The sequence below is a fragment of the Piliocolobus tephrosceles genome, chromosome 10, assembly GCF_002776525.5.
Source record: "Piliocolobus tephrosceles isolate RC106 chromosome 10, ASM277652v3, whole genome shotgun sequence".
NCBI lineage: Eukaryota > Metazoa > Chordata > Mammalia > Primates > Cercopithecidae > Piliocolobus > Piliocolobus tephrosceles.
In genome coordinates, this window is record NC_045443.1 from 13,134,275 (window position 1) to 13,147,615 (window position 13,341).

Sequence of the window (13,341 nt, forward strand, 5' to 3'; positions counted from 1 at the left end):
TGTTGGGGTCTTATTTAATCCAGTGATGGTGTTGAACTACTCCAGATGGTGAAGGCACCAGATTGCAACTGCAGCAACCTTCTGATTACAACCAGACAAGGCCTTGTGCTGCTTCGGGGGCAAAATCTGACACCTTACTGGACATTGAGACTTCAAGGCCTGCGCAGGTTTGCAGTGTGTTCCTTCTTGTGTTTGCTGTTTTGATCCACTTTCCCCTGTCTAAAAATTGTCCAGAACAATTGCTTGCAATTCTTATATCTGGGGCCAGTGCAAGAGAAGGGAGGGAGAGTTCTTAGTTTTCCCGTTTTTCTTGTTCACTATTGATTGCTTACTTTGTCCTTATTTGCAGCCCGCCTACTCCTGGATATTTCACTGATGATCAGACGTTAGACTTCCTTCTGCAGATACAGGATGGAGTTGGGATGAAAAAGGTAAAACTTTGGGCCTCAGATCAATCAAAGCGTATGTAAAGTATATGCTTTCTGTCCAGTCCTCTGCTAGGCACATCAGGGAATAAAAAGAACCTAAAATATGATCTCTACCTTCAAAGAACTCAGAGTCTCACTGAGTGGATAAAATGAAAATTCACAGTTCAGTGCTAAAATCTGGAGCACTGAAAGCCTTTCTAGGATAATCTCCTTCCTATATAGGAGTTTCTTGTTCTGGATCCCTGGCTTACAGTTAGGCAATGGAAACCTTCTGAAATCTCTTGGTGGAGAAAGACAGGTATACAGAAATGTAATACTTTAACACACAGCTGCACCTAAGATTTCAGAGGAGTCTGTGGTGACTGGGGTTTTATGGAAGACCTTATAAAGGAGGGAAATATAAGCAGAGCTTTTTTTTTTTTTTTTTTTTTTTTTGAGGCGGAGTCTTGCTCTGTCGCCCGGACTGGAGTGCAGTGGCCGGATCTCAGATCACTGCAAGCTCTGCCTCCCGGGTTCACGCCATTCTCCTGCCTCAGCCTCCCGAGTAGCTGGGACTACAGGCGCCCGCCACCTCGCCCAGCTAGTTTTTTTTGTATTTTTAGTAGAGACGGGGTTTCACCATGTTAGCCAGGATGGTCTCGATCTCCTGACCTCGTGATCCACCCGTCTCCGCCTCCCAAAGTGCTGGGATTACAGGCTTGAGCCACCGCGCCCGGCCAAGCAGAGCTTTTTAAAGCTGAATCATATTTGTGTGGAGAGGAAAACATGCCAGGTCAGGGGCGCCAAGACCAGAGGCCCAGAGACAGAAAGGATAGAGCATGTTCCAAGGACACTGAATAGATCTTTGATATTACATGAAGTTGCATATTGTGAGAATATAATGATTGGATAGAGGACTTTCATTTCTTTAACGTTACAGCAGAATTACAGAGTTACAATTTTTTTTTTTTATTATCGACCTTGCATTTTGGTTTATTTTCACTGTGAAATACATATCTATTTCTATACATTGCCCACTGTTCCCTGAGAGAGAAAAAGAATTCAACAAACACTTTATCATCACCTCTAATGTGTGCCAACTTCTGTGCTGAATGCTGGAGACACAAAATTAATGAAGACAAAGTCACTGCACAGCTCTGCCACATGCTGGAAAGTGCTGTTGTGGAGGTCCACCGGAAACACAGGGAGCAGATGGAGTGCAGGCGAGCTGGAGGGCCAGGGAGGCAAGACATGCCTCATGTTGGTCAGGGGTTGTATGTGCAGAATCATGAGAGCAGAGAAAAGGTTTGCTAAGTAGATAAGCGTGGGCTGAGGTGCACTCCCGCCAGAGAGACGAGAATGAGGTCAGCTTACAGAGGGCCCCAAAAGCACAGCTGCAGAATCTGGATGAGGCTTTGGAGGCCATAGGGCTATTTGGTTATGGGTAGAGGACAGATACAGTGATAAAAGCATCATGTTAGGGAGACTTCCAACAGTGCTGTATAGGAAAAGCCTATGCCTGCGTGTAATTCAAAGGAATTCCCGATACAGATTGGGATTTCACTGGTGCTGGGAGGACAATGGAAGAAAGGTATATAGTAGGTATAGTAGGTTGAAGGTGGAGATGCTGAGTTTCAGCCCTGGGTTTTAATCCTGACACCATTACTTATTGGAGACCTTGGGCATATTACCTAATCTCGCCTAGCTGCAGTTTCTGCATTTATAAAACAGGGGTAATAATATTGCCTGCCTTCTTAGGATTATTGTGACCGTTAAATGAAATATGTGTTTGAGTGGATACAAGTTTTTAGTGCAGTGTCTCTAAACTTCTTTTTTCCCCAAGACTGCCAAAGGGAATCTTAAAGTGCTTCTCTGTTTTTCCTTCTCTGCTGGTTGAGAGATTTTGTCTGTGTCAGATTGGTTCCAGGAACTTGTGTGATGCAGAGTCTGAGCACAGGCACAGAAAGGCAGGACTCAGGAGCCTGGAAGAATAGGGCAGGCAGTTGTCCAAAGAGGTTAGGTCCTCCCCTTATAGAAGTGTGGAGACGCTGAGCAGCAGGGAGTAAAGACACTTGGGCTAGAGGAGATTGGGGAACTTCTTGGGGATTGTGGTAAATGAGAGGTTCCAGATTTGTGAGGCATTTAGGGTGAAGAGCAGACATATGCCAGGATTATGAATTTGAACCCCTTCATCATTATCCTTTGAGAAATGCAACTAAGCAATGAATTCCCTCTTGGATTATTTTTTTGCCTGTTTAAACAGCGCTGCTTTAAATTTGAGACTTCCCTAGGTCCATATGCCGCGACACCAAGAGTCAGATCCATAAAGCTGGGAACACCGTGCCCGAGGACAGTGTTCACTGGGCCATTGTTTTCTGAGTGGCTGCTGTGTTGTGGGGAACAAGGTGCTGCTGTTGGCATTTGCAGAGTTGCTGCTGTCTCTCTGAGGACTGTCCTAATCGTGGACAAGCCCTGTGTCCACATCACTTCCCGTCTCTCAGATCCTGCTTTTCTCACCTGTAAAATGGGGTGGACTACATGATTTGAATGTCCCTTTCCCACTTGAGAAATTTGCAGTTCTTGAAATCTATTAAATGGGAACAAGGGCCGCAGAAGCTTAGGTCCTGGTCCTTAGCCATTATTCATGCTCTCTGAACACCCAGTTTGCTTGCATCTTCAAAGCGCAACCTGTTAATATTTGTGTTGTTTGAATACCTGCACATTTTTGTGTGTGCATTTTCTGGGCCTGCTGCTTTTTTGAGGCCTGGCCATGTTTATTCTCTGTCTTCTCTTTTGTAGATGATGGTTGTGGATGGTGACTCTGGCTCTGTGGTTTGGAGTTACCGTGCTCCGTGTCACATGAAAGAAACGCCAGCCACCTCGGCAGTTACTTCAGACCGGAAGTCTGTCTTCCTCTTCTGGGCCGAAGGGCTGTCAGCTGCATCTCCCAATTCCGTGAGTGAGCCTGGGAGGGTCCCTTTTTTACTTTGTCAGATGGCAGCTGCTCTGCAGGCCTGACTGTGTTCTGGAGATGTTATTTGATCTATCACTTTCCAAGGGGTTGGGGTAGAAACAAGTCAGCACTCGCTGGAGAAAAGCAGGAACCCCGTGTCCTCCTGAGCCACACCTTTGCCTTTTAGCAGAGAATGTGAATGCTGACAACAGCCCCGACTGCTGGCTACTGACCGGGGGAAACTGAATAAAGAATAAAAAGTCCTCCCAAGATACTAGATCCAAATTTGCAGACAATTCATATATGCTACAATTGTTGAAGAGGAGAAATCATTATGACTGATCTGGAGTGGGCAGAGAGAATTTCAGGGAGGGGTAAGGCTGGGCTTTGAGGCGCATGCCCTGAGACTGAAGGAACGGGTATGGGGGAGGGTGGCCAGCAGTTGGAGAGGGACACTGACCACATAAAACTGAGAGGTCGTTTGAGGAACTATGGGAGAGAAGGTCTTACACCTAGAAGGCAGATTTTAGAAAGTCCTAAATGTTACACTGCAGTGTTTTCATGGGGTTGATGAGACAGGGTGCTACCTGTGTTAGGTACCCGGGAGTTTTTAGTAAGAACCACCCTGACCTAGTTCAATGAAACACATCTTGACTCAGCACTTTCTGTGTGCCAGGCACTGTGATCTCTGTAGGGATCTAAGGATAAACTGAAAATAATCTTGGCTCTCTAGAGAAGACAGATGGTCCACAGATAATGGGGGGAACCTGATGAAGGCAGGATCCTGAATTCATCCACCAGGCTCAGTCAACAAGTCACTCAACTTCTCTGAGCCTCATGATCTTTATCCATTAATGGTTAATGAAGATGCTAATATATTCACTCATTTTGAGGATCAGATTTACCTAAAATCTAGATTATATTTCTAACTCTGACATGCCCTAACAATGTGACCATGGGCAATTTACTTAACTTTTTAACTTCCTCCCCGCATATGAGGGGACTTCAGAAAGTTCATGGAAAAATGTAATTAAAATATAAAAATAAAAAGTATCAGCCAGGCGCAGGGGCTCATGCCTGTAATCCCATCACTTTCGGAGGCCGAGGCGGGAGAATCACGAGGTCAAGAGTTCGAGACCAGTCTGGCTAACATAGTGAAACCTCGTCTCTACTGAAAATACAAAAAATTAGCCAAGTGTGGTGGTGGGCACCTGTAATTCCAGCTACCTGGGAGGCAGAGGTTGCAGTGAGCCAAGATCATGCCATTGCACTCTAGCCCAGGTGGCAGTGGGAGACTTCGTCTCAAAAAAGAAAAAAAAAAAGAACTTTATTTCTTAACATAAGCGCCATCAAGTTCAAGACAGTTTGTAAGCATTGATACCACAGCCATTTAGTCCATCCCTAAAGAACTGAGGGTCCTGGGAATCTAACCATGTCAATGCAGTCTTTTTTTACATTATAAACTGAAGAAAAATGAGAGCTCTTTAAAGATTTTTTAAGATTAGGAAACTAAAGAAAGTCACAATGAGCTAACTCAGAACTATAAGGTGGATGCCTCATGATTTCCCATTGAAACTCACAAAATTGCTCTTGTTTGATGAGAGGAATGAGTAGGAACATTGTTGTGGTGGAGAAGAACTCTCTGGTGAAGCTTTCCCAGGTGCTTTTCTGCTAAAGCTTTGGCTTTCTCAAACACTTTTATTTTAAGCAGATGTTATCATTCTTTTTTTGTCTTTTTTTTTTTCCTTTTTGTGGAGAATGGGGTCTCATGATCTTGCCCAGGCAGGCCTCGAACTCCTGGGCTCAAGCTATCCTCCTGCCTCTGCCTCCCTAAGAGCTGGGATTGCAGGTGTGAGCCACCTCACCTGGCCAATGTTATCATTCTTTAGCCCTAAAGTCAACAAGCAAAATGCCTTGGGCATCCCCCCAAAATACCACCATGACTTTTGCTGTTGACCTTTCCACTTTTCTTTGACTGGACCACTTCCATCTCTTGTAGTCATTGTGCTTTGCCTTCAGGAGCACACTGGTAAAGCCATGTTTCATCTCCTGCTACAGATCTTCAAAGAAATGCTTCCAGGATCTTGATCCCACTTTTTAAAAATTTCCATCAAAAGCCCTGCTTTTGTCTGCAGCTAATATGGGCCAACAGTTTTGCCACCCGTCCAGTGGAAAGTTTGCTCAACTTTAATTTTTCAACCAGAATTATGTAAGCTGAACCAATTGAGGTGTCTTCAGTGATGGCTATTGTTTGTGCTATTTATCATTGGTTCTTTTCAGTTAGGGCATGAACAAGATGAATTTTTTCCTCATAAATTGATGAGGATGGTCTGCCATTGTGGGTTTAATCTCCAACATCATTTTGTCCCTCGTTAAAATGAGCTATCCACGTCTAAGCTGCTGATTTCTCTGGGGCATCGTCATCATACATTTTTCAGAAGGCATCAATGATTTCACCATTCTTCCACCCAAAATTCACCATAAATTTGATGCATGTTCTTGCTTCAACCTTTTGGCAGAATTCGAGTTCCTTTGATAGAGGCTCTTTTCAAACTGATATCTTACCCTTCTTGGTGCCTCAGACTAGCTCCTGTTCAGGTATGTTATAACAAGTTAGTATGAGTTTATTTTGGTGCAAAAAGAATTTTGAAGTCCTTGCGTAGTTTTTTCATAACTTGCATTTCCATGAACTTTTTGAAGACCCCTAGTATAATAAAATGAGGGTATTGGACAAGATAAGTCTCAAATGTAGTCTTCTATAAATAACTACAAAAAAAGCACCATGTTACAAATGCTTTAATAGAGGTACAAGTAAGTTTACATGGAAGCACAAAAGAAAGGAGATACTAATTTTGCCTAGGGTAATAAGGGAGCTTTTCCTCAAAGAGGGGGCCAAGGTGGGCACATAAGGATAAGTGTTTTAATGTGTGGAGATGGGGTAGAGAGGGTGGTTAGACAGTCTAAGGGGCAAATAAGATTGGCAACGGTTAGGCAGAGTAAGGTGAAGCGTGGATTGAGGGTGCTGATCAAACATTTGTGCAGCATGGGGTGGGCAGGTGAGTCATTGCAGTTTAGTCTGGAAAAGGCATATTTTGGTTAAATGGTGTAAGACTGCTTTTCATGCTAAGAAATTTGTGTTCATTGTGTAGGCAGTGAGGAAGGTGTTTGGTTGTTTTCTTCTCATGTTAGCTGAGCCAGAGATCTGTCCCTTTGTACCTGGGATCCTAAGGGTGTGTGGAAAATGCCCTCTTCTGCTTTGTGGGCATGTGGTGAGAATGAGGTTGCAAGCTTCCTGCTCACACTTCTCCTCACTTGGGGACTTCTTCCCATGTAGCCATATGGAAGCAGGGGTAATATTCATCCCTCAGGGCTTCCATTTCCTCTACTGCAGGAGGCCCAAGGTAGTCCCAGGGGAGGAGAGGCACTTGGGAAGTTCTGGAGAGCAGCCACTTACTAACGCACATGGGTGTACTTCTGTGCTTTAACAACTGCATAGCTGCACACTCATGTACCTGCCAAGTCTCAAGTCCCATCCCCCCATAGAAATCATACTGATAAGATAGTCCCAATGTGCATTTTTTCTGCTGTAGAGAGTTTGAAGACTGACACTCAGACCTTGGAACTTTTGTTTTATAATTGATGATTTGCCTCTGTCTGGTCAATATTCCATTCATTTCAGGAATGGATAAGGTTTTTGTAATTTTTAGCCCGATGCTTGCAATTGACTTTGACACCAGTGAAAGGAAATACCTTTGGCTTACTGTGTTTTCATAAATAGATTTCATCTCCACGGGGCCCCATCTGCTGTAAGGGATCAACCAGTATTCTAGTACTTCCATGGGCAGAAGACTGGGAAGTCTCCACGTCAGATTCCTCTCTTGGGGCCTGCACATTGCCTCTTTCTTTTCTTTCGTTTCTTTTCTTTCGTTTCTTTTCTTTCCTTTCCTTCCTTTCCTTCCTTCCTTCCTTCCTTTCTTTCTTTTCCTTTTTTGCGACAGAGTCTCTCTCTGTCACCCAGGCTGGAGTGCAGTGGTGCGATCTTGGCTCACTGCAACCTCTGCCTCCCGGGTTCAAGTGATTCTCCTGCCTCAGCCTCCCAAGTAGCTGGGGCTACAGGCACGTGCCACCATGCCTAGCATTTTTTTTTTGTATTTTTAGTAAAGACAGGGTTTCTCCATGTTGGCCAGGCTGGTCTCGAACTCCTGACCTCAGGTGATCTGCCCAACTCAGCCTCCCAAAGTGCTGGGATTATAGGCGTGAGCCACTGTGCCTGGCCTGCCTGCCTTTTTTTTTTTTTTTTTTTTTTACAAGGGAGAAAGCATTTTCCAGCTGTAGATAGTGGTTTGAAAGAGTTAGTGATTAGTATTTTGAGCTCTTTGAAATATGTCTCTTATACAGGGAGTTTCTTTCAAACACATTCTTGTAGTTAGGCTCAGGCATTAGCCTCTGAGAGGAATGAGTAATCACCATTTTCTACTCTGCCTTTTCACCTGCGGACTGTCATGTGTGGGACTGTAGAGTTACCTTTGCTCTTCCTTTTTGCGGTTCATTGTCAGGATATCATCCTAGGAACTGAGCCGCCCAGCCTTCACCACCTTTACCTCCTGCATCCTGCGTTCCCCTCCATCCTTCTGGATCTGGCCAACACCACCGGCACAGTGACGGCTTCAGAGGGTGAGTCCCGGTGCCTGCGGGAGTCTGTGTACACAGATGGTGGGAGAGTAGGTGCTGGCTGCATGGGATAAGACCATTGCCCCACCCAGGGAAGGATGTGTGCTTCTCAGACGGCAGCAGGGCACTTTCCCTGGTGTCTCTGATGCCTCGGGCTTTTCTGGAATGCTCCTTTGGGTGGAAGCCTTGGGCTCACAGGGTGAGAACCCATATGCTCTGAATGTGGAGGTGAAAGTGCGTCCCATTCCAAAGAGTGTGTAAGGTGATGATTCATCCAGCCACTCCTTCAGCAGACATTTAATGAACATCAATGTATGCCAGGCACTGTGCCAGCTGCTGGGACTACAAATAAGACTAGTTTCTTGACCCACTCAGAGATTAGGATTTGGAATTAACTGGGGAGGACATGATAGAGATAGAATGTGTTTTGCCAGGGCACTGATTTAGAAAACCTTTTTTTGAATATAACTGTGCACCTTGCATAGAAATTAGAGAAAGAAGAAAAACCAAAGGCAGAAAGAAAAATTGGCCATAATCTGGCCACTTATAACCACTATTAACATTTTGGAAGTGTTCTTCTGCTTTACATATCTGTCTAAATAACATTGTAAATAAAATGGGATACTATATGGGAGACTCTCAACTCAGAAAACGAAAACATTGGGATCGCAGCCTCTGCTGCCTGCTAGTCTAGGTTGTCTGGAGATCTCCTTCTCAGCGATTCCTTCCCTCATGGAATCTGCTGTTCCTGTTGGGGGTTCAGGGAGTGCAGAAGTGGAAGAGGACTAGATGGCCGCATCTCCTTTCTTTCTTTCCACATTCTCTTGCTACTTATGGACTTGGCTGTCTACTTACAAACTCACTGGCCTTGGGCTGCAGCTGGCGTTTGTAGCTCTCTCGATTTATTGGGATACATGGGGAAGAACAGAGCTTACCTGGAACTTGCAGGCACACCTGTCCACTGGTTGCGGGGTGGGGGCAGGGAGGTGTGAGCTTGGAAAATCCTGTGATTAGATCTGAGTGAGCTGGTTTTTCAACAGGAGCATAAAATATTCAGTGAACATCAGATAATGGTAATTAAGACTCTTGACACCATTTTTATTACAATTTGTATTTTAAAGATGAGGCAAAATAAACACTGGCGAGTTAAATCGCTTCTGTGACTGCGCACTGACAGTCTGGGAATTCTCGGGCTCCCTAGCATTTCGGGCTCTCTTTTCTACTGAATTCTCACCACAAGGGGCACATTCTCTCAGTTCCTGAGTTGGGTTTTTTGGAAATAGCTTCGGAGGAATAAAGGTGCAAAGACCAGGAAGAATGTGCTGCTTTACTGGCGTGGTCCTTCCCCAGTTTGCACTCGTGGGCTAGCTCACTGCCTTCTGTTTGTTCAGTGCTCAGTACATTTCTTGTGTGAACTAATGAGTAAATAAATGTATTGTTGAACCAAACCCCTCTCCTGTTAGTAGACGGTATGTGTCCATGTTAACTGCTCTTGTTTTTGTCCTTCCTCAGTTGGAATTAACGACCTCTGGAAAGATGCCTTTTATGTTACCAGGACAACAGGTCCAAGCTCCAAAGGCCATCCAGCAGCCTTGGTGGTCAGCAAGCTTAGTCTACGGTGGGCACTAATGGAGGGCCAGATGGCTCAGCTACAGGAGTCTACCCCCAAAATTGGCCGTGGGGAGCTGCGAAGATTTCTCTCTAGGATAAAGTTTGTTGAAGCTCCCTACGAGGTGAGTGGCTGCTGAAATATTGTTCCTCTTGAGGGTTTAGGACAAATACTACCAATTCCAGCTTTGTCCTTTAGAAAGTGGCAGAATGGGGAACTTTCTTGAGTAGATGTGTATCAAGACAGTTGTTTTGGACCAACACTATTTCCTATCTGACCATGAAGAAATGATTCTCAGTTGTTTTCAGCTGGAAATAATAGCATCTACCTTAGGGGACATTTGACAATGTGGGGTTGAGGTTTTTATTGTCCCACTGACTGACAGGGGTGGCTATGACTGGTATTTTCTGGGCTGGGGCTAGTGATGCTAACATCATGCAGGGCTTGTAGCAGTTACAAACTACAAAGGGTCATCTTGCTGAAAATGCTAATGTTTCCTCCCCGCCCCCACTCCCAAGAAATATTATAGTCTAGTTCGAAGTTCAAAAGCTTATCATGGAAAATAACAAAGTTTCTGGGCCTTTCTGGAAGGAGGAGATGTTTGCAGACTATTGGGGCTAAAGGTCAGGAAAATAGTTGAATATTCTGACCTTTAGTTTTCCTGCTTTTCTTTGAACATCTCTACCATGAAAAACAATAGTCACTGATAACTCTTTTTCCATAGATCTAATCTGATGGAATCTTCAGTTGCAGAAGAAATGAACAGAGTGGATGCCCTCTCTACTCTCCTGTCACTGTAAAATCAGTTCTATGGAGAGAAGACTTCATCCTCATTTACCACCTCCCTGATGGTTGTAAAGGCTTGGGAAGGCATGTTGGAGTCTTTGATGGCAGCATGATCTATTTGGCTGGGGTGTCTTACCTACCTTTTCAGTCCCTGCATTAACCCCTGCTAGGAACTCTGTGTGGATCATTTGGAAATGTGAATCTCTTAAGTATTTTATTTTTTTGGTATGTCTAATTTATGAAGTCTTGCTGGGAAAGCCAGTGAAGTCTATGACTAGGAAACATTTTGTTGTACATTATGCTGTGTGTGTGTATTTTTTAATGTTGTGGTGAAGTTATTTTCCAGGTATGTCCTAAGTTTCAGGGATCCAGTTTCCTGTCCTTCTGAAATATATCTGGTTTGTTTGGTCATTTTGAGACTTCCAGATGCCCTACCTCTGATTTTGAGGGCCACTATTTCTCTCCTTATTCTTTCCCACCTGTACCTTGGCTACTTCCAAATTGTAGACAGAGTGAGAAAGATTTATAGTGGAAGACTGAGTTAGCTATCCAAGTATTTTCATCTCTTTTGTTTTATATCTTATTTCCTTAGATTTTCCATCCATGTCTATCAAGTGACCACAAGAATAATCATATTCCTATCACAAGGGGAGCAAGAGGATGTAGTCTGAGTGACCCATCTCTGACCAAGTCCACATGTTGTGTTATATGTGGCTCTGATGGTTCTGCCAGTCATGATCTTTTTTTCTGTGGCGACCTCAGAAGTGTATGTTTGCATGCTGTCTTCAACTTAGAGGAGAACTGGAAGTCAGGAGCCTTTGATGTCCTTATCCTGCTCTGTCTCTTCTCTGCATCTTTTTCTATAGGGCATCCTCCTTAGCTCCCCTCACTCTGCTTTCTCTTCTATTCAGGGATATGTTTCTGGACTTTTGCTTCTGCTACTTGAGTCCAGGATGCAACCATTTTGTCCTGCATCTCTCCTTTCCTATAGAGCCTTTGAAGCTTTGTATTTTGGGAAAATTCTTCTGTAAATACTCTAAAATGGTTAAGTTATTTAGAATGATCTCCAGTGCTTACTCCTCCCTTCTGCTGCATCAATCTGCTGCTTCAATTAAGTTCTCCTTTAAACTCTTAGGTCATTGTTTATATAGCAGAAAATTCAACGTTGGCAGATGGAAAACTGCTTCTTGACTAACCTTGATAGGTCTTCCCTGAGTGCAACTCAGGTTCTCTCTTTACCTGGGCTTGTATCTTTTTTTTTTTTTTGAGACAGAGTTTTGCTCTTGTTTCCCAGGCTGGAGTGCAATGGCGCGATCTCGGCTCACTGCAACCTCCGCCTCCTGGGTTCAAGTGATTCTCCAGCCTCAGCCTCCCAAGTAGCTGGGACTATAGGTGCCTGCCACCACACCTGGCTAATTTTTTTTTTTTTTTTTTTTGTATTTTTAGTAGACATGGGGTTTCACCATGTTGGCCAGGCTGGTCACAAACTCCTGACCTCAGATGATCCACCTGCCCCTGCCTCCCAAAATGCTGGGATTACAGGCGTGAGCCACTGTGCCTGGCTGGGCTTGTATCTTTTAGCTTGTATTAGTAAAAGGATTGTAGAAAATTACGAAGTCCAGATTTAAAGGGATCTCTGTTAATTGCCCACTGACAGGCATTATGACGTAACAGGAGGTTCATAGCAGTAGATCCAAGCAGGCATGTTGCCTGGCTTCAGATTGGCCTTCTCAGGTTTCTGGGTGCCTCTGCCTTAAGATCCTGAAGGCAAATTTGGTTTCAACAGTTTGGAAGTCATCTGTGGGTCCAGCTTGACTTTGGGAGATTAAGAAGATACTCCCAGAGTATGGAAATGATTCCAGATAATTTCTGGGATTTGAATCTACTTGAGTATAAGGGCCTGGGACCTAGTTTGGTTTAGTATAGAATTTGAAGGATTAATTTATAGGCAGCTGAACACCCAAAACTTGGGTGGTGGTCCTGTGGTCTGACTGAGCTGTCCAGGCATTACCTGGTTCTCTGTCATGTTAAAGCTTTCTGGGAAGCCAGCCACTCTATGCAGGAGTGAAACATGAAGTTGTTAATGAGGACCTGTTTTGGTGGGATTGTTTGGGGAGAGGACTGTGTTTATGCAGGGCAAATCCCAGAAAGAGATGAGAGGAAGCTAGAAAAACTTAGTGTCTCTGAATTCTTCGTGGTGTATTTGCAAACTAACTTAACATAGATTCTTTTGACTATGAGTTTGAATCTCTCCTTGCCAAACAATGTTATACGCTTAGTTTTCTTCTTCCTCTTGCAGCCGGTACAGAAAGGTGTAAGTGGTGGCTGAAAATTGAGGAAGCTTCATCTGACCAATGTGGGTGCTGGTTTCTTGTGAAATGTGTCCCTAAACCTCCTTCTCCTTGCAGGCAGCCACCCACCCAGGTGTCTAAGATAGGAAATGCTCCTTTCTTTCTCTAATCCCATCATGGGGTTGCCGGCAAAGCCAATATGACCACTACTGAGAAATACTAATGACTTTTGCAAATGCCAGGGTCTTCCCCTCCTCTTTCCCTTAAGTACCCTCCCTTTTCCTTAGACCCCATTTTTGCCATCCCCCAAATGTGTGGTATGGTGAAACTCATCCCCCGAATGTGAATTGCTATCCTTATTGCCCTTATTAGAGAAGAGCCAGCTGGTATATTGTCAGGAAGCACTATTTAAAATGTGAACTATTACAGAGTAAATAAATACTCTAAGGGAATATACTTGTGTGCCATTCTCATTTGTCTTAGTCATCAAGGATGGTTTGTTTCCCCATATGGAAAAGAGAATGGGCAAGTAGATGGGTGGCATTCTTTTTTTTTAAATTTAAGTTCTAGGGTACACGTGTACAATGTGCGCGTTTGTTACATATGTATACATGTGCCATGTCG

The 13,341-nt window shown here is 44.1% G+C and overlaps 1 protein-coding gene across 1 annotated transcript in view; it reads left to right on the forward strand.

Moving 5' to 3' along the window:
- FAM234B (family with sequence similarity 234 member B) overlaps positions 1 to 13,171 on the forward strand; it is a 37,555-nt gene extending 24,384 nt beyond the window's left edge. Inside the window, exons 8-13 of the mRNA XM_023226225.1 lie at positions 24 to 167; positions 350 to 431; positions 3,207 to 3,362; positions 7,917 to 8,034; positions 9,544 to 9,764; positions 10,365 to 13,171. Of these exons, the coding sequence (XP_023081993.1) occupies positions 24 to 167; positions 350 to 431; positions 3,207 to 3,362; positions 7,917 to 8,034; positions 9,544 to 9,764; positions 10,365 to 10,370 (727 nt within the window). The 3' untranslated portion in view covers positions 10,371 to 13,171. The remainder of the gene's footprint in view (positions 1 to 23; positions 168 to 349; positions 432 to 3,206; positions 3,363 to 7,916; positions 8,035 to 9,543; positions 9,765 to 10,364) is intronic.
- Positions 13,172 to 13,341: the final 170 nt, after the last annotated feature.